The following is a 24,725-nucleotide window of genomic DNA, read 5'->3' on the forward strand; positions in this document are numbered from 1 at the left end:
TTTTCCACTACCCAGAGAACTCTACCAGGTACCGGCCAGGAAGGGGTTAAAACTTGGAATTCTAGTGCTGGCCTTGCAGATTTGGGTAGGTTGCAAACCCTCTGGGCCTCAGTTTCCTCTTGGCAAAACAGGATACTGTGCCAAAGGGCATCAAGTGGTCTGAGCAAGCAGGGAATAGTCAGGCATGTGCAGGGGTTGGACTTAGAAGAGGTGTTAGATTTAGGCTGATGTTTAAGCTGAGTTTTGGTGGGGGCCTTGTGGATGGGAATGGGTGATTCTGGGCATACAGCATAGCCTGAGCAAAGGCTGGCAGATGGAGGGGTGTCTGGAGACTTAGCCTCCTGTACCCTTTGGGATGAGGTAATGGACTGCATATCCTCTCAGGAGCTGCTCCCTTTCGGGTCACGTGATGATGGGATTAACATCTGAGTCCTCCACTAGTCGTCTATACAGTAGGGACCGCATTTGTATCCGTTTGCTGTTCTTGCCATAGGGCCCTGAAAGGAGACAGGAACAACGAGGACGCTCAATAAATAAATACCCATTAAATGAATGAATTCCTTCCCCAAACATTCTGAACTTTGGGGGTGGGCACTTGCTTTAAAAGTCCATTTGGGAAGCTTCCACATACTGGAAGACAGTGATTTGTGAAGTGGGGTCCTTAGTGCTGAGAGTTTGTCCCCGCCCCAACACAGACCCACCACCAGAAACTCGAGGGTCTGGGTCCAAGGATCTTTTAAAATAGTATGCAGGATAAACCCGGCCACAAGTTGAACTTTGAAAATCAAAGCTCTAAAATTGTGCTTGGAAGCGCAATAAAAACTTAGGATGCCCATCTGCACACGGAACAGGTAGGGCTGTGGCAACGCCTGGTCTACAATCCAGAAATTATTAAACCATTCCTTTTCCCTAGACCGGTCCATGGCACAAAGAAGAGAGAGGAGAGTTAGATCAACGCTTGGTCTGTCTGTTGCAAAGAAGACTTGGAAACGTCAGGGGTCTAGAAACAGAGGGCGGGGCATTTCTGAGGGCGGTAGAAGAAGGGAGGGACCAGTGTTTTGAGCCCCGCCCCATTCCTGTTGCCCCGGGAAACCCCGGGTTGTAACAATAACCCGCTGACGCGCTCCTGGGAGGGATCCTTTGCAGCCTGTGGGCGGGGCAATCCCGCTGTGCACCAATGGGAGCACTCGGGATCCGCCCCCACGTCGCCCTCCCCCGCGGGCCTGGCAGGGGGCGGGGCCGCGCCAGCTGCTTCTCGCCTGCTCCCTAGAGGGCGCTGTGGCATGCGGGGCTTTGGCGGGGTCGCCCTTAGCGGGAGCTCCGCGCCCCCCACAGTCTGCAGGCGGGGCACCCAGTAAGCAAGGATTCCGCGGCCCCGGGTGAGCACGCCCCGCCTCCTTCTGCGCCGGGCCCGCCCCGTCCCCCGCCCCTCTCGAGGTGCAGCCGGCGCTGAGCGCGGCAGGCGCGGGAGCTGGCGCTGGAGCAGGAGCGGCGGCGGCGGCGGCGGCGGCATTCACCGGGAGGCGGCGGTGCGGGCTCTGGCACGGGCTCGGGCTCCGGCATGGTGCAAGCCAGCCTCGTCCCGGGAGAGCGGGGCCCGCGCGCGGGACCAGCGCCCGCGGAGCGGCGGCAGCGGCGGTGGCTGTGGTGGCTGCAAGCACAGACAGGCGGCAGGTGCTAGAAGCCGGGCTGGGCGAGGTGTGTGCCCGCTGGGCTCCCGGGCCACCGCCCCCTCACTGCCTGGGTCTTTCCCTCCCTCGGTGCTCGCCAGTGCGTCCAACCCCCTGCCTCCGTGCCCCGGTCCATGGCGCCCCGCGGTTGAGCCGCCAGGGACCCCTCCCGCGGGCTCCCCGGGGCGCGCAGATCCCAGAGCCGCGCGCCCACCCTCCGCGGAGCCTCCCTCCCTGCCTCGCCCGAGCCGGGCGGGACCATGGCTGCGAAGCTGCGAGCGCATCAGGTGGACGTGGACCCGGACTTCGCGCCGCAGAGCCGGCCGCGCTCTTGTACCTGGCCCCTGCCGCAGCCCGACTTGGCCGGCGACGAGGACCGGGCGCTGGGCGCAGGGGTGGCTGAAGGCTCCGAAGACTGCGGGCCAGAACGCAGGGCGACGGCCCCGGCAATGGCCCCGGCGCCGCCTCTGGGCGCGGAGGTCGGACCGTTGCGGAAAGCTAAGAGCTCCCGACGGAACGCGTGGGGGAACCTTTCCTACGCCGACCTCATCACCAAAGCCATCGAGAGCGCCCCGGACAAGAGACTCACGCTCTCGCAGATCTACGACTGGATGGTCCGCTACGTGCCCTACTTCAAGGATAAAGGCGACAGCAACAGCTCAGCCGGCTGGAAGGTGGGGGCGTCCGGGCTCTGGGCAGGCCACGGGGAGGGAGGCTCTGGAACACCTCTAGGGGTCTTGGAGTAAGCGCCCAGGGCGTGGGGCAGGTCAGTTGACGGGCGGAGGAGGGGCGTACTAGCTGTAGCTGTATTCATTTATGTTCCCTAGGAAGGATGCGCGGGATTGGAGGTCTGGTAGGGTAACAAGGGATTACCTTTTTCAGATTTCCCAGAAGAATATCCCTAGCCTGTCCTTGAGGGCATAGCAGCATAACCCATGTCCAGGCCACAGACACGGGGGAGCCCCCTTCGCTTTTTGTGACTTGTTTTACCCTCTTCATCAGGGCACCCGCTTTAAAGAGCTGGAGTCGTGACCTGGGGCTCCTGTCTGCTTTCCCTCCCAAATCTCCCTTGCCCTTCCTGGAGCTGACCCCATGATGAAGGTGCTAACAGACCATGAGTCCTCAGTTCTTACTATGGTGTCAAGAGTTCATCTTGGAGCACCAACTAGACGGGGTAAAAAGCATGGCAGGTCACCTGAGATGAGTACTTCATCGGGCAGGTGTTGCCCCTTTCCCGGCACAGCATGGGGTGGAGGCTGCTTGGTGATCCCTGCTGGTACTTGAGGGAAGGGCATTGAGGCCTGGGCGTCTATCCCTGCCCACTCTAGGCAACTTATCTCCCACCTCCTTGGCTTCCTGGGCCCAGATGCACTTAAGGAGTGGGGTACCCTGGGGGATCCTCAGTGGCGGACAGTGGAAAGGGGAGAGCCATCTTGGGAGAAGACTTCTATGGGGGTCTTCACTGGGTTTTAGCTTCTAGACCCAGCACTTCTTCTGGCCATCTTGTTGGGAAATGGGGTTAGCTTATGCATTTGGGAGTGATGAGACTTTAGGGAACCCCTTGTGGGACAGGAGGACCGCTATGAGGAAGACATGTCTGTGTCCGGAGATGAGGCTGTGCAGGGTGTTGACTGGCAGCAGGGTCCGAGGAGAAGGGCAGGGGCTGTGGCCATGGACCGCTTTAGATGCCTCTGGCTGTCCTGGGAGCCCACAGCTCTTGGATGGTGGTGTGCTGGCATCTTCTTCGTCTCCCCTTGGCCATTATGGGGCAGGGACCCAGGACAGAAAAGTAGACCTGAGTCTCATCCCATCAATTCTCCAGTCCCCCATAGCTCAGTTCCCACCAGAATACAACTTCCTCTCAAGTATGTCCTGCCCTTGGACTTGCTTCCCATATTTCCTGAGTCCACCTTCCTCTCCTTTCTGGAGATGCAGCCCCCATCCTCAGGGTTACAGAGTCCCAGTGCCTCCTCCTGGAAGCCTTCCCTAACCCACGGTAGCTAGCTCAGGACTCCCCGTTTTTTTTCTGGCCCTGAGGCATGCATTGTGGATCAACCATGTGTGTCTTGCTTCGCTCTCCCTCCCTCCTACGCCTTTGAAAGCCAATGTCAGGGTTGTTCTGTACCCACGGCACCTTATAGAGAGGCTGGCCCAAGACGCCATCAGTGTGTGTGTAGTGAGAGCAAAGATATGAGTGGGTGGTTCAGAGGCTGTGGACTGGGAAAGAATACCAGGACCAGAGTAGATCAGGAGGGCTTCCTGGAAGAGGCAGAGCTCCAGCAGGTTTGGATGGATGATGGAGACCGGGGAAAGACGGAAGCAAGCACTTGAAACTAGGAGCCAGGAGACAGTTGCAGCTCGCTGAGCAAGCATGTTGGGGCCAAGCTCTCCTTATATCTTTAAAGTGCTCAGTAACCTGTGAGCTGAGTGTTACTATAACCGTTTAGAGGGGAGGGCTCTGAGGTCCGGAGCACGAAAGTCAACTTGCCCACAGGTAGAAAATGGGCAAGTTGGATTCCAGCCCGGGTGTGTCACCTCTCCAGGCCCCACTAAGCCTCTGGAACAGTCTTGCTGGCACTGTGTGAGAGCAGGGGCAGATATAAATTGTAGAATGTGATGGCAGTGTGCTTGGAGAGAATTGAGCCCCATGAATTCATTTCTCAGACTGGGAGACTGAGGCCCTGTGGGGTGATAGGACTCTCTCTCCTGAGGGTGTCAGGAAGCAGCAGGCCCTGAATGCAATTCCCACTGCACCACATTGCTGGAGACACACTGGCCCTCTCTGTGCCTCACTCCCGGTCCTGGACTGGGGTACTGGGTGAGCATCCCTAAGCTTGGACTCCTGTTCTTGGTCCTGGCAGAAAGCACCCAGACTCTGGAGGGAATCTAACTGATGCTGTCTCTTGCATGGCTGTCCCCCTTGTTCCCCTTTACTCCCCCAGGGTGCCTCCTTTCCTTCTCATTCCTGGAGCTTCCTGCCCTTGAAGCCCTTCTGGCACACAAGTCAGTTCCTGCAGAGGCCTGGAGGAGGCGCTATCTCCAGCTCTCAACTGGTCTCAGCTTGACCAAGGCTGGGTACACCTCAGGTGCCAGGACCAAGGATCCATTATTCCTGCATCCCTTTCATCCCCCCCATGAAAGTGTTGTCCTTGAAACCTTGAGGGGTACCAAACCTTGAGTCCATGGGGGTGGGGACGTGCACTATGACTCCTTAAGGGAACTGCCTTCAGGAAGCATTGCTCTGAGCAGCTTCCACATCCAGACCCTGTGTCTTGAGACAGGAAAGGCTGGTGGGTGGGGCAAGGACTGGGGAAAGTGGGTTCCATATTCTAGGGAGTCTGACGTTCCCTCACAGAGGAGGTTCCACTTGATCTGGGTTGTCTTCTTGGTTAGGGAAAATTGGGGCGATAGTTTTGTGAGAGGTGAAATGACTATGTTCAGAGGCATTGAGTAGGAACTGTGCCTGCTGGATTTGGGGGTGCTCTGCAGTTGCAGACTGGGACCTAGGGCTCTCAGGCTGGCAGAAAAGTGGTTCTGGAAAGGTGGAGGATGAGAAGGGGTCCCAGTGCTGCAGAAGACAGCATCAGGCTCAGACCACCCAAACCAGACAGAGACCTGGAGAGTTAGGACTACTTAGGGCTCCATCAAAAGGGCTGATGGGGTCCTCTGGGGACAGAGAGAATAGAGCCTGGGCTCAGGGCTTGGCCAGGAGTGTAGTGGACCAAGAATTGTGGTTCTCAGAGTAGAGCCTCCCATTCCCGCCCAGCTGCTCCATAAAAATCCATGTTCCCTTGGCCCTGGCCTCTTACAGGAAGCCTTCCTGGCTGCACGGTCCTGCCGTTCCTTCCACTGAACGCCTCTGGAGTTGTTCGACTCCTTTTGTGTTTCCTGGCTGCCAGTCCTTGGGGAGCTCCTGGCCTGGGCGCCTCCCATTTCTGTCCCTAGGCCCAGAGGGGAGGAGCCCAGTGGATGGGGACTTCCCCTCTCCCCCAGGGGCTGAAGCAGCCTTGCTGCTGAGGGGTGGGATCAGAAAGCGGGTGCTAGCCCCATCTGGCCTAGGCCTGGCCCTGTAAGTTCCAGGTGGGGCGGGGGCTTGAATGAGGGGCTGATCCCAGAGTCCAGCAGCAGGGTCCTGCTCTTAGACCTGAGCAGTGATTTGGAGAGTAGTGCCCCCTCCCCTCAGCCCGCTCCACCAGGGCGCCTTCCCCCTCCTTTGTCCTCGGGGATCCCCAGCCCCAAGGGCTTGTGGGGGTGCGAGAGGAGGCGGTGTGGGCCCCGATTGGGGGGGTGTCCTCACCCCCCTCACTGCACGAGCGAGGGGCTGGCAGCTGCCCGCCTCCTGGGCACGAGCCCGTGCCAGCCGCTCCTGGCACAGTTGCTGGCACGCCCGGCAGACTCCCACGGCCACCTGCTCACACCCACCCACGAGCGCTGGCGCGCTGCGGGCCCTTCCGGCTTCCCGGGCCTCCCGGCGCCCCTCCCCCGACGCCGTGCCCGGAGCCCCCTCCCCAATTTTTAGCTCCTCACTAGGCTGGCCCTAGGCGACCCCAGGCCCCCACCCCACGCAAGTTGGGGAGTCTCGGGGCGGGGCTTCCGGGGGCCTCGGGTTGCTGCTCCTCGGGGGAAGGGGAGTCGGGAGGCAGCAGACAGACCGACAGACAGGGTGAGGGCCCCGCCTGCCACCTGGCGCCGCTCCAGCGGGACGATGGCGGGCAGCGCCGTGCCAGGCGGTAATTGCAGACAGACTAATTTAAAGAGATGAGACGGTTATTTTTAACTCGCGTTAAGGTAATGAACGGCGCGGGGGGTTTGTGGGTTCGAAAGTTCATCGCCCTCCAGCCCCCACTTAATGCGGGTGGGGGGCTCTCTGCAGACCTTGAGGGCTCCAGCCTCCGAACTTACTCGGGTGCAGTATTGAAGGGAACCGAGGAACTGAGAAACAGGGAGGCCCTGACAGAGTACCGGACTAGTGAGACCCATGCACCAAACACACGTCCCACCGGATTCTCTCCACTATCGTCTTTCCAGATGTGGAAGTGATTTGTCCTGAGATCGCATACCTAGCATATACTAGTCATAAGTGTTGGAACCCAATTCTAACCCTCAGACTCCAGCATTTTCTGTACCATTACGTAGGTCCGGGGGGTTCCTTAGCTGTTGTTGGGAAGGGTTTGGATGTGGAAAGGGTTGGAGTGCACCTTCTCCTGTGTTTGAGTGGCAGCTGGTGATGGCCATCACCTGAGGTTTGAGGGTAGTCAGGAACTGGCAGTGAGCCTCTGGGGTAAAGGTGCTTCCCTGACCTCTTAGCAGACTTATCAGCTCCTCCCTACACCTGCCTTGGCCCTATCACCCACTTCAGGGCCGAGCGACTGGGAAACAGAGGAGGATGGGGCTGACACCTCCCTATAAGAGCCCTGTCTACCCCCACGTTACATTTTGGATCATTGGAGAAGTTAAAGAGTATAAGGCTTGGATGCCGGTCACGCTTAGCCCCCTCTAACCCATTCCTCTCTGGACTGCCATTCAGTGGCAAGATACATCGTCTTAGCCTGGAAAGACTCTTTTCTTCTGCTGGGCAGTGCCCTGAAGCATCACCCACTGTTGTCCAGGTGTAACCCTTTGTGGTCACTTGGAGTCAGGGCCAGTTAAGGGTGGACGGAGCCCCTGTGGGGAACGTGATTCAATGTGTGAGCTGAAGTCCTTGGTGTTCTGTAGGTCCAGAGGACCTTAACCCAATCTCCAGGACCTTCAGGACTGTGACTTACAAACATTTTGGTGCTAAGCGCTCAGGGGATCATGGTCCTGAAAGGAATTCTCACTGTGAACACCTGTGCGTAGGGGTGTGGATAGTCTTGAATCTGAGCCTCCTACTTAAAGATGCCTGCCCTACCCATGGCAGTACCCAGGTGGCAACCATTCTGCTAGCACAGGGAGTGTTCATGACAACCCCAGCTGGCCCCAGAGCAGGCAGATGGGGGACTTAGGCTGTTGGGTGGGCATCAGCTTGGGCTCTAGGGCCTGAGGAGGGTGCTCAGGGGGACAGCTGGATCTGGAGCACCCCCCCCTTCTCCTGGCACCCCAGTTACCATGGAAACCCACTCCTGTTTGGGAGGGTTTAGCTGTTTGCTGCCTTTCCCCACCCCCCAACCCATATGTGGAGGTGGGAGGGGGCCAGGTGGTGTGTGGGGGTGGGGCCTCCCACACCCTACCCCCAGGGCCTCCCTCTTTACTAAGAGAAACCTTCCTGGTCTCTAAGGGGGCTGCCTCCAGTGGGAAGGGGATGAGGCGAGAGTCTGGATGCAAGGCAGTCTGTCCTGCTCATTTGCACATGGTCTCCCATTTCATCCTTTTCAACTCCGGCCAGCTATGCATTTGTGGTCCCATTTTGCAGTTGAGGAGATCAAGGCCTATCTGGGAGAAGGCAGAGCCTAGATCTAGACGCAGCCCTCTCTGTTTCTACCCTGTTCCTCCCATCTCCCGTGGCCAGTGCTCCCTCACTCCAACATAGTAGCGATCCTTCCTGCTCCCAGAGCTTCAAAATCTGTTTTACAACTCTAAGGCACCTCAGTTTCCCCGGGAGCCAACCAAGCCCACACTACTCCGGGTCCCTGGGCCTTCTGTCGGGCTTGTCCAGGCCCCACCTCCTGTGTCTCCTGACACCTCTCCACTCAGGCACCCTTGCACTGCCACCTTCGCCACTGACGCTGAAGTTCTCCGCCTCCACCCTACCAAGATAGCTCTCCTTGGTTGATCCCTTGGGACACCCTTCAGAGAAAATAGCCAGGGTGCTTGGGTATTTTGATTGAAGCCACCACCATCCAGGTGGTTCTGGAAGCCAACCTGTCTCCTTGAGGATCTTTGCCTATATCCTTATCTGTCCACGGCCTGTAATCCGAGAGTGCCCAGAAGCTTTTTGCCAGCACACTTTCCAACCCCCATCTCGATGTTTTGGACATGAGGTCTGAAATCTATATTTTAACGGGTATGCTGGGTGACCAGTCTTTCAGAAGTCAACCCTTAGATGTTGGCCTCCCAGCCTCCCCACTCACCCTGCACACTCACTTGGCTCAGCTGCTTCTCTAAGCTGCTTCCTAGCTGAGTCCATGCTCCTTTTCCCTCCTCCTGCCCTAGAGATTTGGAACTAATGCCATCAGTTTCAGGAGACCGAGCTCCTGCCCCAGCACCTACATCTAGCCCATGTATCCACTCCACACTGTATAAGACATAGTTGGAGAGAAGGGAGCCATAGCCAGAGCCAGCACATGCTGCTCCTACCAGCCTTTGATGCAGGACAGAGGGAGGTGTTGGAGGGTGAGACTCTCTGGGCCTGGAGTGTGAAGAAAGTGAAGTCACAGCCCCTGTCCTAGCTAGTTCCCCACTGATGGGAGAGCAAACATATGTACAGCCCAGCAGTATCTGTCCATCCTTGGGGAGCCTCATGGGATACTCCACGCCCAGTCCCCAACCTTGTCAACCTTTCCTCCCCCTTGAATTCTCTGACACTTGCTTTAGCCACTTTAAAGTTCTTGCTCAGGATTCCACCTGCCATGTGCCAACACCTACTGTGTTCTCTCAATGAATTTTCACGGTTGCTCCATGATACTGTTATTGTTATTTATCCCACTGGCAGATGAGGAAACGAAGAGTAAAAGAAATCAAGAGGCTTCAGCTATGTTGGCAGCACTGGAATGCCCCAGGGCTGGCTTCACCCTGCGCCAGCCCTCTGGCCAGGCCATTCCAAGCTGCCTTTCTGCTCCTGCGACTGTCTTTATGCTCTCCCTTGAAGTTTGACCTCAGAGCTTCTAGCCTGAGCAATGGGCCCTTATTCCAGTCTGCCTTTCCCAGACAGGCAGTGTCCCAGAGGCAGGGGCAGGCCAGTTTCCTATTTCCCTGGCTAACAGACGCAGGGTTGAGGGCTCTGTCATCCAAGGCTACACCATTGGGCACCTGCTGTGCAGTGTTGTCAGGACTGTACCTGATCTTGAAGGGCTGGGAGATCAAGCTTGGGTGATGAAGACACAAAGAGTCTGGTTGTGGACAGACACAGTCAGGGCAGGACAGAAGGTCAGATCATCAGGTGTGGGTGTTTGGAGGCAAGGAGGTCCAACCCCTGGGACTCCTTGGGGAACCCAGCAAGAATAGAAGCTGGAAAAGCAAGCATGGCTTGGGGTGGCAGGCAAGCTCGGGCTTGGGAGCTGGCACTCCAGCGGGAGTGCGAGATGGGATGACACCAGCAGACAAGTCACTCAAGAGTGGCCTGTGTGACAAGGGCACAGCAGGGCAAGACTAGTGGATGAGCCTGAGTTAGGTTCCAGATGTCAGGCTGAGGTCTCTGCAGCCATCCCGCCATGCCTTAAGACTGGTGATGAGACTGGCTGTGTGTAGAAGGGGCTTGGGGGCACAATGGCACCGGCTCACTTTCTGTGCAGTCCGGGAAGCTTCTGTCTTAGTTTTCTCCTCTATAAATGGGATGGCAGGTCTATGGCCAAGCTTTCTTAGAATTTCAGGAAAAGCACCTTTAAAGTCCCTAAGAAGTCCTATCAGAGGTCACTACTGTTATTCATTGCTCTGTGAAGAGAGGAGCTACCTGCCAGTAGCCAGTATATAGGGTAGGACTCCCTATGCATGTCCCTGAAGGGTGTGTGTGTGTGTGTGTTAGAGGAATCCCTCTCTATTCTGTTCCCTGAATGCAACAATGCAACCTGTGAGAATGTGGGCAGTCCAATCTCTTCTGCGGCTCTTAGTTTGACTTTTGAGTCTCCAGAACTTTCCCTGTGGCCTTGGGAGTCATACGGATTTAAGGCTTGGTGTGTGTGTGTGTGTGTGTGTGTGTGTGTGTGTGCACCGTCTATGTGGAGGCCAGGTGTTGCTGTGCCTTTCTCTATTGCTCCCAGCCTTATTTTTTGACACCAGTTCTCTTAGTGAATTTGGAGCTCGCCATTTTGCTAGACTGTCCGACTAGTGAGCACCAAGGATCTACTTGCCTCTGAGCCCAAGCACAGCACTTGTGCTGTGTGCTTCCACTCCTGGTTCCTCTGAGCTCAGGGCCTAGTGCTCCTGCAGAAACACTTTCCCGTTAAGAGGGATCCTCAGCCCCAGGGATTCTCACTTGTTCAAGGTAATCCTCAAGCCAGGGCTGCCTGTTTCTGGCATATTGGGTTCTCTTTGCCCCACTGCCAGGCTGTGTGACTTTGAGCAAGACTCTTCTCTCTCTGCCTCCCGGTTCTCCTCCATGAACAATCTGGGAAACTCTGAGGCCTCCTCCTCCCTCCTGACCCCTCCTCTGTCCTCAGCTGGCCTTGCCACCACCTCCTCTTGTAACCTGAGCTGGGCCTTGAGGAGGAGGGGCGTGCCCTTTGCCAGAGGCACCTGCCAGCTAAGCAGATGTGGAGATGGAGGCCCCAGCAGGGAGAGTGAGAACTTAAAGTCAGCTAGTCCGACAGTGGGGAAGCCACACTCAGCACACCCAGCCTGGCCTCTGGCCTCTGGCCCTGGACCTCACCCAAGCACTTGTTCATTTCTGCAGTGGACGTTTGTGGTGCTCCGGTACGTCCTGAAGGACCTCCGAGGCTTCCGGAGCAGACAGATGGCAAATGAGGTTGCTGCCCTGGTCGGAGTGGGCTGCCCTGGGCTCTTGGAGCCCCTTATCGTCGAAATAGAGGGCCAAGGGCAGTCCCTGGGGGCAAGGCCAGTGTCTGTGCGGGTGGCTGTGCCCCTGGGAGAGCAGATGGTTCTCTTGGCACCATGCCTGCTCCTCCTCTTTCTCCCCCAGGAGCCAGCCTGCAGGGCTCGGGCACAGCTGCTAGGCCTTCCCCAGAGCTGGGCCCAGGGCAGGGCTGGGTGAGGTCACTGCAGCTGCTCCCAGGGCCTGGGCAGGAGAGCAGGGAGGAGCTGCCTGCAGATAAGGGAGGTGATCAGACTAGAGGGATACCGTGCCAAGTCTGAATGACTTCATAGTTAGGGGTTCTGGGGAGGGGCAGCTGAGCCAGTTGGCCAGTCCCACTTCTGATCCAGGACAACCTAGGAGCTTCTGCCTGGCCTAGGCTTCTCCTTAGCGCTGTGGTTCTCAACCTTTCTAATGCTCTGACTCTTATGTTGTAGTGACCCCCAACCACAAAAGTATATCGTTGCTACTTCATAACTGTAATTTTGCTACTGTTATGAATCATAGTGTAGACATGTGATATGCAAATCCGCAAAGGGGTCGCGACCCACAGGTTGAGAACCACTGCCTTAGCAACAACTTAGAGCAAGAGCTCTCTGGATTGGCATCTGCTAAAATGAGAGTACTAAGCTCAGAAGGTTGGCTCAAAGACTTGGTGATGTAGTTACAAGATATTATGAAAAAATGACAATATTTAATATATGGTGATCTTACCCAGGCATGATAATCCTAGCACTGGGGAAACTGAGGCAGGAAGACTATGTGCTTCCAGGCTATATAATATAGTAAGACCTTCTTGAAAAGAAAAAAGTAGTCTTTCCCCCTAATTATTCTGAATTCTCCCTAGGAGCCAGGAAGCACCAAGGAAGGCAGGAGGTCATGGTAGCAGAAGCCCTTGGGGAAGCCAAAGGGGAGGCTCAAGAGGACCCTGGTAGCCAGTGACAGGGTCCTAAGGGTTGCTCATGCACCAAGCATGCGCAGTCAGACACTGCTGAGGGGCCCCTCCTTCCTCCACACTTCCTGTGAGCCCCGCAGACTTTAGTGGAAGAGACAGACTGAGCTGAACTCAGTCTGTTGTCAGTGCTGTGGTGGGGGCAGTCAGCTGTGTCCATGGCTTGTGGCAGGGGCTCAGCACAGGCCTGGATGGGGAAATAGAACCTGTGGGGCAGAGAGGGAGGGACAAGGACATGGGAACAAAGTACACATAGGCACCAGAGGTGGACATTTATGGTGGTTGGAAGCCCAGACAAGTCTTCTGGTTTGGGGAATGTGGCTGGACAGACTTCAGATACTTAAAAAGGCCCTCGAGTGTCCATCTGGAGTTGTACCCAAGCTTGGGTCCTTGTTGCCGGTTTGTTGTTTGCCCTGGCTGGTTATATGAGCTCTTTTGTGTGGGGGGAAGGGAGGGGAGAGAGGAAGAGGGTTTTGTGATCTGACCCTGACCCGACTTTATGTCTTGCTTCAGTATTTGATTCCTCCTGGACCCTTGCTGCCCAGACTGTTCCACTGATGACGCTCAGCTCACTCATGGGCACCTGTGGCTCTTTGCCCTCATCTGCCCAGCCATTTACCCCTCCTCCAATGCAGACCTTAGTACCCAGGATTTACACATGACTTCTAGATTCTGACATCATCTACCAGGAAGCCTGCCTGGACTGAACACCCCAACTCCAGCCCAGACAAGAGGGCAAGCACCACCCCCACCCTGTGCACTCTCGTGCCAGACTGTGAGTCTGTCTGACTCAGATGTGTGCTCCTGGAAAGACTGGTGCTAGGAATAGACTGAGGAGTTAGGGACAGGGTTGGAGCTACTCCTGGGGCTCTGAACCAGAAGGATGAGCAGCTGGATCTGGGGAACCCTCTTGGTGAGTGCTGGAGTTGTAGCAGGGAGGTCAGAGACCCACCTGTGGTCTCTAACACTGAGGCTGCAGCTGGGTCATTGTTTACCACCATCTAGACAAGGTTAGCATGGGCTGAGAGTTTTGCCTGTGATGGATCCTGTAGAGGCATCTATCCACACCTGATAGTGTTGGGTGGGAGAATGGAAGACCCAGGACTGAACTCACCATCTTGGAATTCTCCCACCCCACCCCCCAGGGACCAGGCTGACCAGAAGATAATGGTGGGTTGGTGGCTGGCAGTGGGTACAGAGTTTGCACATCCTGTATCTGATGAAAGCCAGGAAAGCCTGAGCTTGTGAACCAAGACAGGGATGGACAGCAGAACAGTGTCTCCTGCCACCGTGGGGGCAGGATAGGCAGAACCTAGGCTTTGGAATCTAATAACACAAGACCTGAACCTGGCTTCTTCACTTCCAGCCTTGGGGCTTCAACCGGGGAGTCATTAAACTCATGGGAGCCTCAATTTCCCCCCTCATAAACTAGTGGCCCATTCTTGTGGGATGATCATCGAGATAAGAGAACCCCGCCTACACCTGGCATGCAGCAGGTGGTGCCTTTCTCCTGCCTAGTACTAGAAGCACATGCCAACAGCGTGCTTGTGCAGAGCTGGCCCACGAGAGCCACTGTGCACACTTCTTCTCGGTTCTTCAGTCTCTAACTTCACACTGGCAGCTTCACTGGGCTATGATAGGAGGATCTATTCCACAAGGCAGCAACAGCTACAATCAGCCGGCTTTTCCCCCTCCTGGAGAGCTGGTTGTTAAACATTTACCACTAAATGCGCCCCAGAGAGGGTAGCCTTCCATGCCCCCTTCTCAGGATCACAGGACCACAGCAGAGATCGTAGAAATCCACATCCCAGATCACACTCTGTGGGCCCTCTCTAGTCCTAGTGGGGACAGAATGAAGAGTTGAGATGGTAGTGGAGCTCTCTGGTTAGGCCAAGCAATTTAAAAGGCAAAGTCCATAGCCCCTTTTTAGTCTGAAAAAAAATTGCATATAGTTGAAGCATCATGCAGCCCCTTACAGGCAGGAACACCAAACGAGGGGGCAGATCTCTCTTCTTTCCACTCAGCCGTCCCCACCCCTCCACCAAAACTTGGCAGGGTCTGGCTGGAGAAGTAAGATTGGATGAGGTTGAGCTGTTGGGGAATGAAGCTGTGCGCGGAGGAGAAATGAGGTTGTACCGGAAGATAAACGAGGTGGTACTGTCAGGGAATGAGGTGGTACTGGGAGGCAAGGTAAGGTGCATTATTAGATAAATGAGGTTGTACTGTCAGGGGGATGGAGTGTACTTATAGGAGAGATGACGTCCTGCTGGATCGGCTGGGTTGCACCATCGGAGAACACAGCCACACCACAGGAGGAAGGAGCGTGTCCGACCTGGAGGATAAATGAGGGTGTCCTGCTGGATAAATGAGGGGCCCCGTCAGGTGAATGGAGTGCTGTTAGCAAATGAGGTTGTACTTGCTGGATAAATGGGACTGGTGTGCTGGATAAATGGGGTTGTGCTGTCAGATGAATGCATTACTGCTCGTGGGCGAAGGGTGTCCTGGGAATAGATGAGGGTGTCCCGATGGATAGATGAGCTGTCACCACCAGATGGATCAGACCCTATCTGTGTGGGAGGCACCAAGGTCGAGGTCATTCTGACCCCCTGGAGCTTTTGGAGAGTCTTCCAGCCTAGGGGCACGTTGCAGTGGGAGGTCTGGGTGTGAGCCAACTTGGGGCAATCTAGGGGCAGGTGGAGGCCTGGGAGAGCAGCAAGTGCCCGTGAGCCCTTCTTTAACGTGCTGAGAAGCCTGTCCTTCCTTCGCCATGGTGGGCTTGACTTTTCCCACATCCCCGCTTGCTTCACATCCTATTCTGGGTTTGCTTCCAAATGCAGTTTGGAAAAGTCCCTGTTGTATGCCGGCCAGGGCTGGTTCAATCAGATCCTTCTATGATCCAGTATCCTGTATGTTTGTCTCTCATTCCTTTACTGAACAAACTTTTAAGTGCCTAGTATATGCCAGATACACGGAGTACAGTAAAAACTGGGGTGGGGATAGAAATCACTGCCCTTACAAAAGTTCTATTATAAGGCAATCAGACAGTAAGTAAAACATGGTCAATAAATTACCCAGAGGCTGAGTATCCCTTATCCAAAATGCTTGGCCACAGATCTGTTTCTGATTACAAAATCCCTGTGGATTTCGGGATATTTGTATAGACTTTTAGCATTCCTAAGACACAAATCTGAAAGCTGTAACTTAAAAGTGGGCAGATTTTGGAGCTCGTCAGATACCGGATTTTCGAGTTAGTATTCAGTTCAACGTGTATTCTCCCAGAAGGGGATAGCTTTAGAAAAAGCCAGGCTGGGGAAAGGGGACGAAGACATAGCAAGGAAGAGGGACACGTTTTAAGAGAATTGTTGGAGTGGGTCCCAAGTGTAAGGTGCTTGGGATAGAGACGTGAAGAGAGATCTCTGTGAGCATCTGAGGGAAGGGCACCTGGCCTGGCAAGTTGGAGGCAAAGGATGGCATGTGCAGGGTGACATCTGAGAGGTCACGGAGGCTGTGTGGGTTGTGACTTGGCCTTGGTTCACGGAAGCAATGGGCAGGGAGGGACCTCAGGTGTTTGAGCATCTCTGTGAAGATGCTGCAGGGGACCAAAGGTGGCAGCCATAGCTGTTAAACTGGAGCGTCACAGTACCTCGCCCCAGGGTTGAACTACTTGTGTGTGTTGGAGCTGAAACTGGCATCTGGAGTGCCAGAGCCCATGCACTTGGCCATATGCCATTCTTGTCAGGCTTCTCTCCCTAGTGGGTGGGCCTCAGTAGGGTATTCACCCAGGCCCAGGTTCTAAGGAAGAATGGGGTAGGCATGAATATAATCTACTGTCCTTTCTTCTGCCCCTACATCATTTCCCTGGGGCTCCAAATCAGGGAGGTCCTATCTTCCCGAAGAGATCATGCCAAACCTAGACGTACATGTGGGATGTGGGAGGCCCCAGAAGCTGAGCCCAGCCCTGGGCATCAGGGGAACTTGGGCATGCCTGGGCTGTAGCTGTGGTGGTGGGTTGCTAAGCGACTCCAAGAGGGAGCCCTGGTTACTGCTGCCTGGCAGAGGCATCTCCCTCTTCTACCTCCCTCACCACCTCCTTCATGGCCTCTGGCCTCCCAGGAGGCCTTGTGGGCAAACCAGAGTTGTCATCAGTGCTTGCCACTGGCTCTTGGCTGGGAGCTCTGATTGGCACCAGGTGTCTAGGCCCTAAGGAGATAGGCTGGGATGCAGGCTGTGGGCTTCTCTCAGGGGCACAGCTCTGGTGCACATCTAGAACAGAGCTCAGTTTAGCACTCAGGGGCCTAAGTTTCCACCCCACCCCAAGCTCCAGGCCACCTCTCTGGGTAAACCTGAGCAAAGCCTGGCACCCCACTGAGCTCAGCTGCCCCATCCATCTGGCTTGCAGAACCCTTCCATGGGGCCTCATTCATAGAGAGTGAAGGTGCTGAGTGGGCGGGGCTTCCCCATGCTGAGGACTTGAGTGTCTGATGATTCAGATTTATATCAGATTTCATCTAGGAAAAGAGAATCCTATTTTAAGGGGGGAAAAAAAGTTGCAGACTTCTAGATGAGACCGTTTCACAAACTGTTCTGTGTCAAACTGGAAAACTCCACAGAGCGCAGCTGGCCCAGGTCATCAGTGTGTGTAAAGAGACAGCCCTGGAGCGAAGGATAGACTTCTCCTAGGTCAGACTTTGTGGAGTGGGTAGGAGGAGTTCCAAGCTGGGGTTAGGGAGGCCTGGGTGGCATAACCCGTGACACCAGGTCCTGGGCCACCTTGGATAAACTCTTTTTTTCCCTGGGCTCTGAGAGCCATGACATGAGACCGGGGCTTGAACTCCCAGCTCCTGTCTGAGTCCAGGGTGGAGGCAAGGGGAGAAAGCTACAATTCCTCACGGGCCTTTATAAGGTTAAAAAGAATAGGACCTTGTTTGAAGCACTTGCAAAGTGCTAAGAAGGAAGCACAGAACTTGTAGACAGTCTTGACCTTGCTGCCCATACCCAGCCTTTCACACGGGCAGCTCCTGGGCATGAGCTGCATGGGAAGATTGAGGAACATGTGAGTACTGGCTAAGAGTCTTTGCAAACCCTCTGACCTTCCCTGGCCTATCGCAGAATGGAACGTCCTCCACAAAGACCAACCTGAAATCATATTTGGCTCTGTGCCAGACAAGCTGCGTGACCTTGGCAACTCACAGTCTCTGAGCCACACCCTCCTTGTTTGGAACTAAGGATCCCAATCCTGACCCTATAGGGTTTGGCATAATGATTACGAGAGATAAGTACTTAGGGATCCCAGGGCCAAATGGACCGGTACTATCTAGGTGCAATTACCTGGCAGTGTTCTTTCTCTCTCCCTGGCAGCACTTGAGCTACATAAAACAGTGTTGCCTGATGAACTTCCATTCCAGAAGGACTCGGAAGGTGGGAGGTGGAGCTTCTGGCAAGACCAATAGTCCTAGGGGAAGAGAGCTGAGGCCTCCTAGGAATTGAACACAGGTGTGGGGGAGGGGCCGGGAGCCAGGTGCATGGGCAGGCCAGGGAAGGGAGTATCTACCTGAGGGAACATCACTCCCTGGGGGTCCAGCTCCCCTCCTCACAGAGCCCCAGGAGAAGCCAGGCAGGGCAAGGCTGCCAAGCTCCAGCTGTTGCCTCCTAAGCCCATAAAGTGCCAGAGACAGCCAGCTTGGTGGAGCAGAGATGATGGACAGCCAGCCTGGTGGAGCTGGTATGATGGAGATAATAATGGATAGGAAAAAGGATCTCTGGAGACTGGGGGACAGGAGGCAAGAGGGAGAATCCTGGAAGATTAGTGGTTAGGGTGTGCCTAGGTGGGTTAGCAAATTAAGAGCAGGTCCAATGACCTGGGCAGAGCTGGAGTGTTGCCTGGTGTCGCTGCCCAGCTGTGGGGCTGTGGGCAAATTACATCATGCCTCTGGACCTCTGTCATGTGATAGATGAAAGAGGGTAATTCTGGCCTCCCTGAGTGGTTGATGCCCAGCACAACTGCACTTAAGTCTTGGTGTTCAGGAGATGGTGACCAAGCAGGTCTGTTGAGTCTAGGGGTAAGTACTGACCCGACAGAGGCTTAGGAGCACCTGGAGCGTTCACAAACACCAAACCACACCCATTAGCTCAGGGAATGATCTAATAGCCTTAAGAGATGGTGATGACTACAACATGTATTTCAGAGTAGCTCAGAGACTGATGCATAGCCATGGTTACACAGCCAGGTGGCCAGATAGCCAGGCATCCTGCCCGGTCCTCGGCTACCCAAGCCCATGCTGTCTGCACAACAATCAGTGACTGATCAGGAAGGCCAAGGCTACCGGACAGGGAACCCAGCAGAGATTCTACGCCAGATTTTTGTGGAATTTGGATTGGTGGAGCTGCGTGTCCACCTCGGAATTCTGGACAAGGCTGTCCAATGCACATGATGACCCCAAGGGCACTCCCGATTGACACAATAGAGATTCAGATGAGGGTATAGGCAGTGTGGCAGAAGTAAAGGCCAGGAGGTACTGAGGGAGAGCAGACAGGCTCTGTGGAGCCTTATTTAAGCAAGCTTCTTTGCGTGTTTGAAGCTGTCTGTAAATGGGGAATGTGTGGGAAATTGTATAACGGTCTCACAAGAAAGGGGCTTTGAGAGCAGAGCTGAGCCGGATGGGTCAGAGGGACAGGCAGCCTCTTGAACATGAATAGCTCTGAGGTCTCCTCGGTCAGTCCTGGGCCTCTGGAGTTTACAGGCACTTAGAGGAATTGGGGGTCAATTTCCAAAAAGTCTCGGGCTTATAGGCTTTTACCTGTCCAGGGACCCCCCCCCCCCCCCCGCAGCCTGTTCCGCTTTCTCTGGCCAGGCCTTCCCACAAAGGGTTAACAGTCCTCTCTACCTGCAGTTGCATTTTAAAGACACAAAATTAAAGCAGGTAATTTATTCTCCCCACACACGAAAGAGCAATTAGTTCTAAACAGGGCTTAATCAGTCACCGCGAGATTGATTTCTGGAGCCCTGGGTTTTCGGGCTCCTGGCTCCATGCCAGGCTGGGAAGGGAGGGGGGCGGACAAATGAGCCGCGGCGGTGGCATGAGCCCTTACATAATCTACTGGGGGGGGGGACCTCACAGTCTAGCCAGCCCCTCCAGAGGCTTGGCTGAGTTTGGGAGATGGGGTCCTACTCCCCTGCTGAGGGGTGGCACAGGTTCAGAGTAGAGCTCAAAGTGGGCCATAGCCCTTAAGCCCCAGCCCTGTCCTCTGGCAGTATCTACACAGGTGGGACAGGGCAGGACGGGGACATCTTTGAGGACAGGTGTAACGGGTAGATATTCTGGGTTTGTCCAACATGGTACTTACACCTGCACTCTCTCTTCTTCTACCCCCCTTTACCCTCCATTAATCCTTCTATTTCCTCCCATCCTCCTCTGACTCCCCCCCCCGCCCCTTATTTTTTCTTCCCATCTTCCCACCACTTTCCCCTTGATCCCTTTGACTTCCTCACTTTCCTCTTTCTGCCACCCATGCCCCTGTCTCGGACCACAGAACTCTATCCGGCACAACCTGTCGCTGCACACCCGGTTCATCCGTGTACAGAACGAGGGCACTGGTAAAAGTTCATGGTGGATGCTGAACCCTGAGGGCGGAAAGACTGGCAAGACCCCGCGGCGCCGGGCCGTGTCCATGGACAACGGGGCCAAGTTCCTGCGCATCAAGGGCAAAGCGAGCAAGAAGAAGCAGCTGCACCTGCCGGAGCGGAGCCCAGACGACAGCCCTCCTGGCGCACCGGTTCCAGGGCCCCTATCGGCCTCAGCCAAGTGGGCCACCAGCCCGGCCTCACATGCCAGCGACGACTATGAGGCGTGGGCCGACTTCCGCGGCAGCGGGAGACCCCTGCTCGGGGAGGCGGCCGAGCTGGAGGACGACGAGGCCCTGGAGGCCCTGGCACCGTCCTCGCCACTCATGTACCCGAGTCCCGCAAGCGCGCTGTCGCCAGCTCTGGGTGCGCGCTGCCCGGGCGAGATACCACGTCTGGCTGAGCTGGGAGGCCCGATGGGTCTGCACGGTGGCGGCGTCGCGGGGCTGCCGGACGCCCTGCTGGACGGCGCGCAGGACGCGTACGGGCCGCGGGCACGCGCCGGGACTCCCGCTTACTTCGGTGGCTGCAAGGCGGGCGCCTACGGCGGGGGCGGGGGCTTCGGGCCACCGCCACTGGGTGCGCTGCGCCGTCTGCCCATGCAGACAATCCAGGAGAACAAGCAAGCCAGCTTCGCTCCCGCCGCCACGCCCTTTCGCCCCGGGGCGCTGCCCACGCTGCTGCCACCGCCGCCGCCCGCACCGAGACCCGGCCCGCTGTTGGGCGCGCCTGGGGAGCTGTCGCTGGCTGGCTCGGCCGCCGCTTATCCCGGCAAGGGAGCGGCCCCCTACGCGCCGCCGGCGCCCTCGCGCAGTGCCTTAGCCCACCCCATCAGCCTTATGACGCTGCCCGGCGAGGCGGGCGCCGCCGGTCTGGCCCCACCGGCCCATGCCGCAGCCTTCGGGGGTCCGCCCGGTGGCCTCCTACTGGACACGCTACCTGGGCCCTATGCGGCTGCTGCAGCCGGGCCGCTAGGTGCCGGACCCGACCGCTTCCCGGCGGACCTGGACCTCGACATGTTCAGCGGAAGCCTCGAGTGTGACGTCGAGTCCATTATCCTCAACGACTTCATGGACAGCGACGAAATGGACTTCAACTTCGACTCAGCCCTGCCTCCGCCACCCCCTGGCCTGGCCGGGGCGCCGCCCCCTAACCAGAGCTGGGTGCCCGGCTGAGGGCCTCCTTACCCAACTTGGGAGCCCCAGTCCCGTCCCCAAGGGGCCTCTGTCTTCCCATCCCGATCCCCGGGTCCCCACTCCCCCGACCCAGCTCCACGGGAGGAACCAGGAGGCAATCCCAGCCCAGCTGGAGACATCCCCTCGGAGCTGAGCGCAGAGGGCGGTGGGAGGGAACGGCTGGGACACCTGGCTAATCCTGTTCGAACTCCTAAGACCTCCTGCTGGGGCCGGAAGCCTGGGAGAGGTAGCTGAGGTCCAGCTAGGTGAGAGTGGGAAAGATCCAGGCGGATGGCCCTCTGTGGATGCTGATACCTGAAGCCACCTAGGAAGTGGGGCAGGGGCGATTCTGGATCTTCAGTTCCCATTGCTGGGCCTTTGCAGTAATGTGCCGCATAGCCCACCCAACGCCAATCTGGTTCTCAAATGACACTTTCCCTCACTGGCCATAGGACCACCACACGAAGCCAGCAACCCTCTCGTTCACACCTATCTTGGTCATCCATTCTGCTCAGTCCTCCGGTCCTCAGCTACCCTCTGGTTCAGTGTCTCCCATCTTTGCCGGTCCTGGCATTTCCTCTATCCTGTCAGTAAACCCCACACTCCTGCAGTACTGGTCACAGCCTCTCCAGCAGGCCTCAGTTCCGGATCCAGCCCCCAAATCCGACACCCCTTTCTCCGTGCCAGTTCTGGCCCCTCTCTCCCATATTTATAAGTGTCCGGTCGGGGCGGGCGGTGGGTGCGGCGTCCCCGGTGCGTATCGTAGGCAGTGTACTGTGGCCGTGCCGTCAGCGTGTGCGTGTGCGTGTGTGCCGTGTCGAGGCCGTGTAGAGTGCATTGTACAGCATATTTTCATGAATAAAATTGTTTTAAATATTTTCCGCGCCTTGGGTTAGGGGTGGGGGTGGTGATGAAAGGGACTTTTAGGGGGTGATGCCGGGGTCCCTGTTGTTGCTGCTGGTGCTTTTTGTCTGGATACATGGCCAGAGATCTACTTAGCTGCACATTGGTTAAGCGCCTACTGAGTTCCTGATGCTGGAAATAGTCTTTGTGGGGCTCTGCACCTGTTTTTTTGTGAACACGTGCAAGCAGAACGTTTGCTGCCTGGAGAAATTCCTGAATCAAGCCTTAGGGTTTGGGAGCCTGGCGCAGGTGTTTACTGAGAGTCTGCAACTGCCAGCTAACTGTATTAGCCTGAGTTTTATTCCCATTACACAGATGAGAACACAAGGTCAGAGAGGGAAAATAATTCTCCAAAGGTCGGGAGTGGTTAAAGAAAAAAGCCTTGGGAGTACAGGCGTCTGCAGGAATTAGTCCAGTTTCCTTCCTTTAACGGCTGCGCCCCCTAGGGCAATATGTTAGTTTGTAGCAAAGCCCCAGACAAAACTGACTGATGGGAGGGAGGAGGGGAGGGTTTATGTGGGCTCACACTTGGACTGAGAAGCCCATCATAGTGAGGAAAGCAAGGCGGCAGGAGCACGAGGCAGCTGGTCACAGTGCATCTCCAGTCAGGAAGCAGAGGCAGCTGGAAGGATGCTGGTGCCCAAATCAAACTTTCCTCTTTCCACACAAGCACGTGCACACCGCAGTACACATGTGGAGGTCAGAGAACGAGTTTGCCAAGGTGGCTCTCCTTCCACCATGTAGGTTCGGGGGATCAAATTGCAGCCCTCAGGTTTGGTGGCAAGCCCCTCTACCCACTGAGCTGCTTCCTTTTTTAGTCAGCTGAGGTTCTAGCTTGTGAGGACAGTTGTTGTCCACATTCTTTGGGGTGGATCTTCCCTTCCCAGTCAAACCCCTTTGGAAACAGCCTCATCTACACGCCTCTGGGTGTGTCTCCTGGGTGATTTTTAATTCCACTCAAGTTGACGAAGATTAACTGTCCCAAGCTCAGCTCACCCTCTGTAGCCTTGTTGGCCTGGCCTGTACTATAGCATCTACCTCCCATCACAGGTAAATGGGAGAAGATGTGAAGTAGCCAGATCCTGCACTGGTCATTTGTCTGGAAGGAAGGTAGTGAGAACCCATTCCAAGCCAGCTCTTGTACCAAGAGTAGCACATTATCTCTGCCTTGGGGACATTTGGAGGCTCCTGGGTATTGGGAGGGGTGAAGTGACAATAGATGATCAAGGCTGTAATGAATGGGAGGGGGGGGTGATGCTGTGGGGGTGATGCTGTGGAGTGCTTTCACCACTGACCCTTGAAGGATGGTTGGCCTTGGGAGAGGAAGAGATTTAGACAGGAAATGGCATAACCGGAGTCAAGAAGTTCATGAATTCCAGAAACAAAAGCAATTGAGTTGGGCTAGAACTTAGAAATGGAAAAGCTGCTGGTGGCAGAGTCTCCAGCAGGCAGTCGAGGAAAAGAGACAGCATGAGCATAGGTGCCGATCGTGACTGCCAGGGCCTTGCGGAGGGCAGTGACCTGAAGGGATTAAGCGTGTTTTTGCATGTGGAATGTCTGTGACTTGGTTGTGGGGTGCATGTGGAGTAAGGGGATGGATGACTCAGTGATGCTGGGTACCTGACTAGAAAGTTGTTCCCTGAGATGGGGATTGCGGGGAAGGAGCAACCCTGGGGGGAACTGCCTGTGAGGATCTGGAAGAGGGAAGTTCAGGATGCTTTCACCCTGTGAATGGCATTCGCAGGCTTTGGGCATCATGTCAGGCTGCAGATATCTTTCTGAATAGGGGGAGGTCAGAGCCCAGGAAGACAGCTGAAAGGGAGAGGGAGTTCAGAGAATCAGAAGCAAAGAGATTGTTGTGGGGTGCTGGGAAGTTGGGGGGCATTGCTGAGTGGGATAGACCAAAAATCTCTGGCATCTGACTGCATTCTGAGGCACTCGGGTTAGAACTCCTTTGGCATCAGCGGAGAAGACCCGCTAAGCAATGGAGTGGGGAGGAGGCTGAGACAGAGAGGTCCTTGCTGTTTATGAAAGACTGGCAGGTCCTAGAAAGAATACCCTATCCTCTCATCACCAGGAGCACACCCCCCCCCCCAACTTTTTTATCTGGAAGGCAATAGTGCTTGTCTTGTAGGTTTGTTTGAGTGGCAAAGAAGCTTGGCTTTATTGAGGTGACACGACCAGCAAAGGATAGGGCCAGTCTCTGCCCTGATTTCACGCCTCTAATGCCCAGGTTCCCTATAGTATCTCCACCTCAGGACATGGCTGAGGCCAGAGGAGTGAAGGGGCTCCAGACCGGCAGCACATAGGTTCAGGTTCAGAGCGGAGGAACTGAGACCTCACTATTGTGCTGGGGTCTTTGCCCAGTGGGGAGCCCATAGAGACTGGAAGGCCTCTACTGCTGGGGTAATGTCCCAGCTCCACCCAACTGTAAGACTCAGACACAACCCAACTGAGTCTGGATTCCAGATGGGCTGCAGAGCTACCCTCACCCTGGGCTGACGGAGGGTTGCTGCTGGTGTGCATGTGCAGGGCTGTGTGTGTCCGTGTAGCTCCGTATGCATCTGTCTGTGTGGGCCTGCCTCTCTCTCTCTCTCTCTCTCTCTCTCTCTCTCTCTCTCTCTGTGTGTGTGTGTGTGTGTGTGTGTGTGTTAGTGAACAACTTGGGTGGGGGTTGAGGTCTCTATTGAATATATGTGCATGCAAGTGCGTGAATTATAGCAGATCCACCTCTGAGTGT

The 24,725-nt window shown here is 55.9% G+C and overlaps 1 protein-coding gene across 1 annotated transcript; it reads left to right on the top strand.

The window, feature by feature from the left end:
- Positions 1-1,462: 1,462 nt before the first annotated feature.
- Foxo6 (forkhead box O6) lies at positions 1,463-21,914 on the top strand. The gene is made up of 2 exons (XM_041651268.1): positions 1,463-2,344; positions 19,817-21,914. Exons 1-2 carry the CDS (start codon positions 1,931-1,933, stop codon positions 21,080-21,082), a joined length of 1,680 nt encoding a protein of 559 aa, XP_041507202.1. The 5' UTR covers positions 1,463-1,930; the 3' UTR covers positions 21,083-21,914.
- Positions 21,915-24,725: the final 2,811 nt, after the last annotated feature.

The sequence above is a fragment of the Microtus oregoni genome, unplaced genomic scaffold, assembly GCF_018167655.1.
Source record: "Microtus oregoni isolate MIOR12 unplaced genomic scaffold, Mior012 000005F_ref0000423, whole genome shotgun sequence".
In the NCBI taxonomy this organism is placed as follows: Eukaryota; Metazoa; Chordata; class Mammalia; order Rodentia; family Cricetidae; genus Microtus; species Microtus oregoni.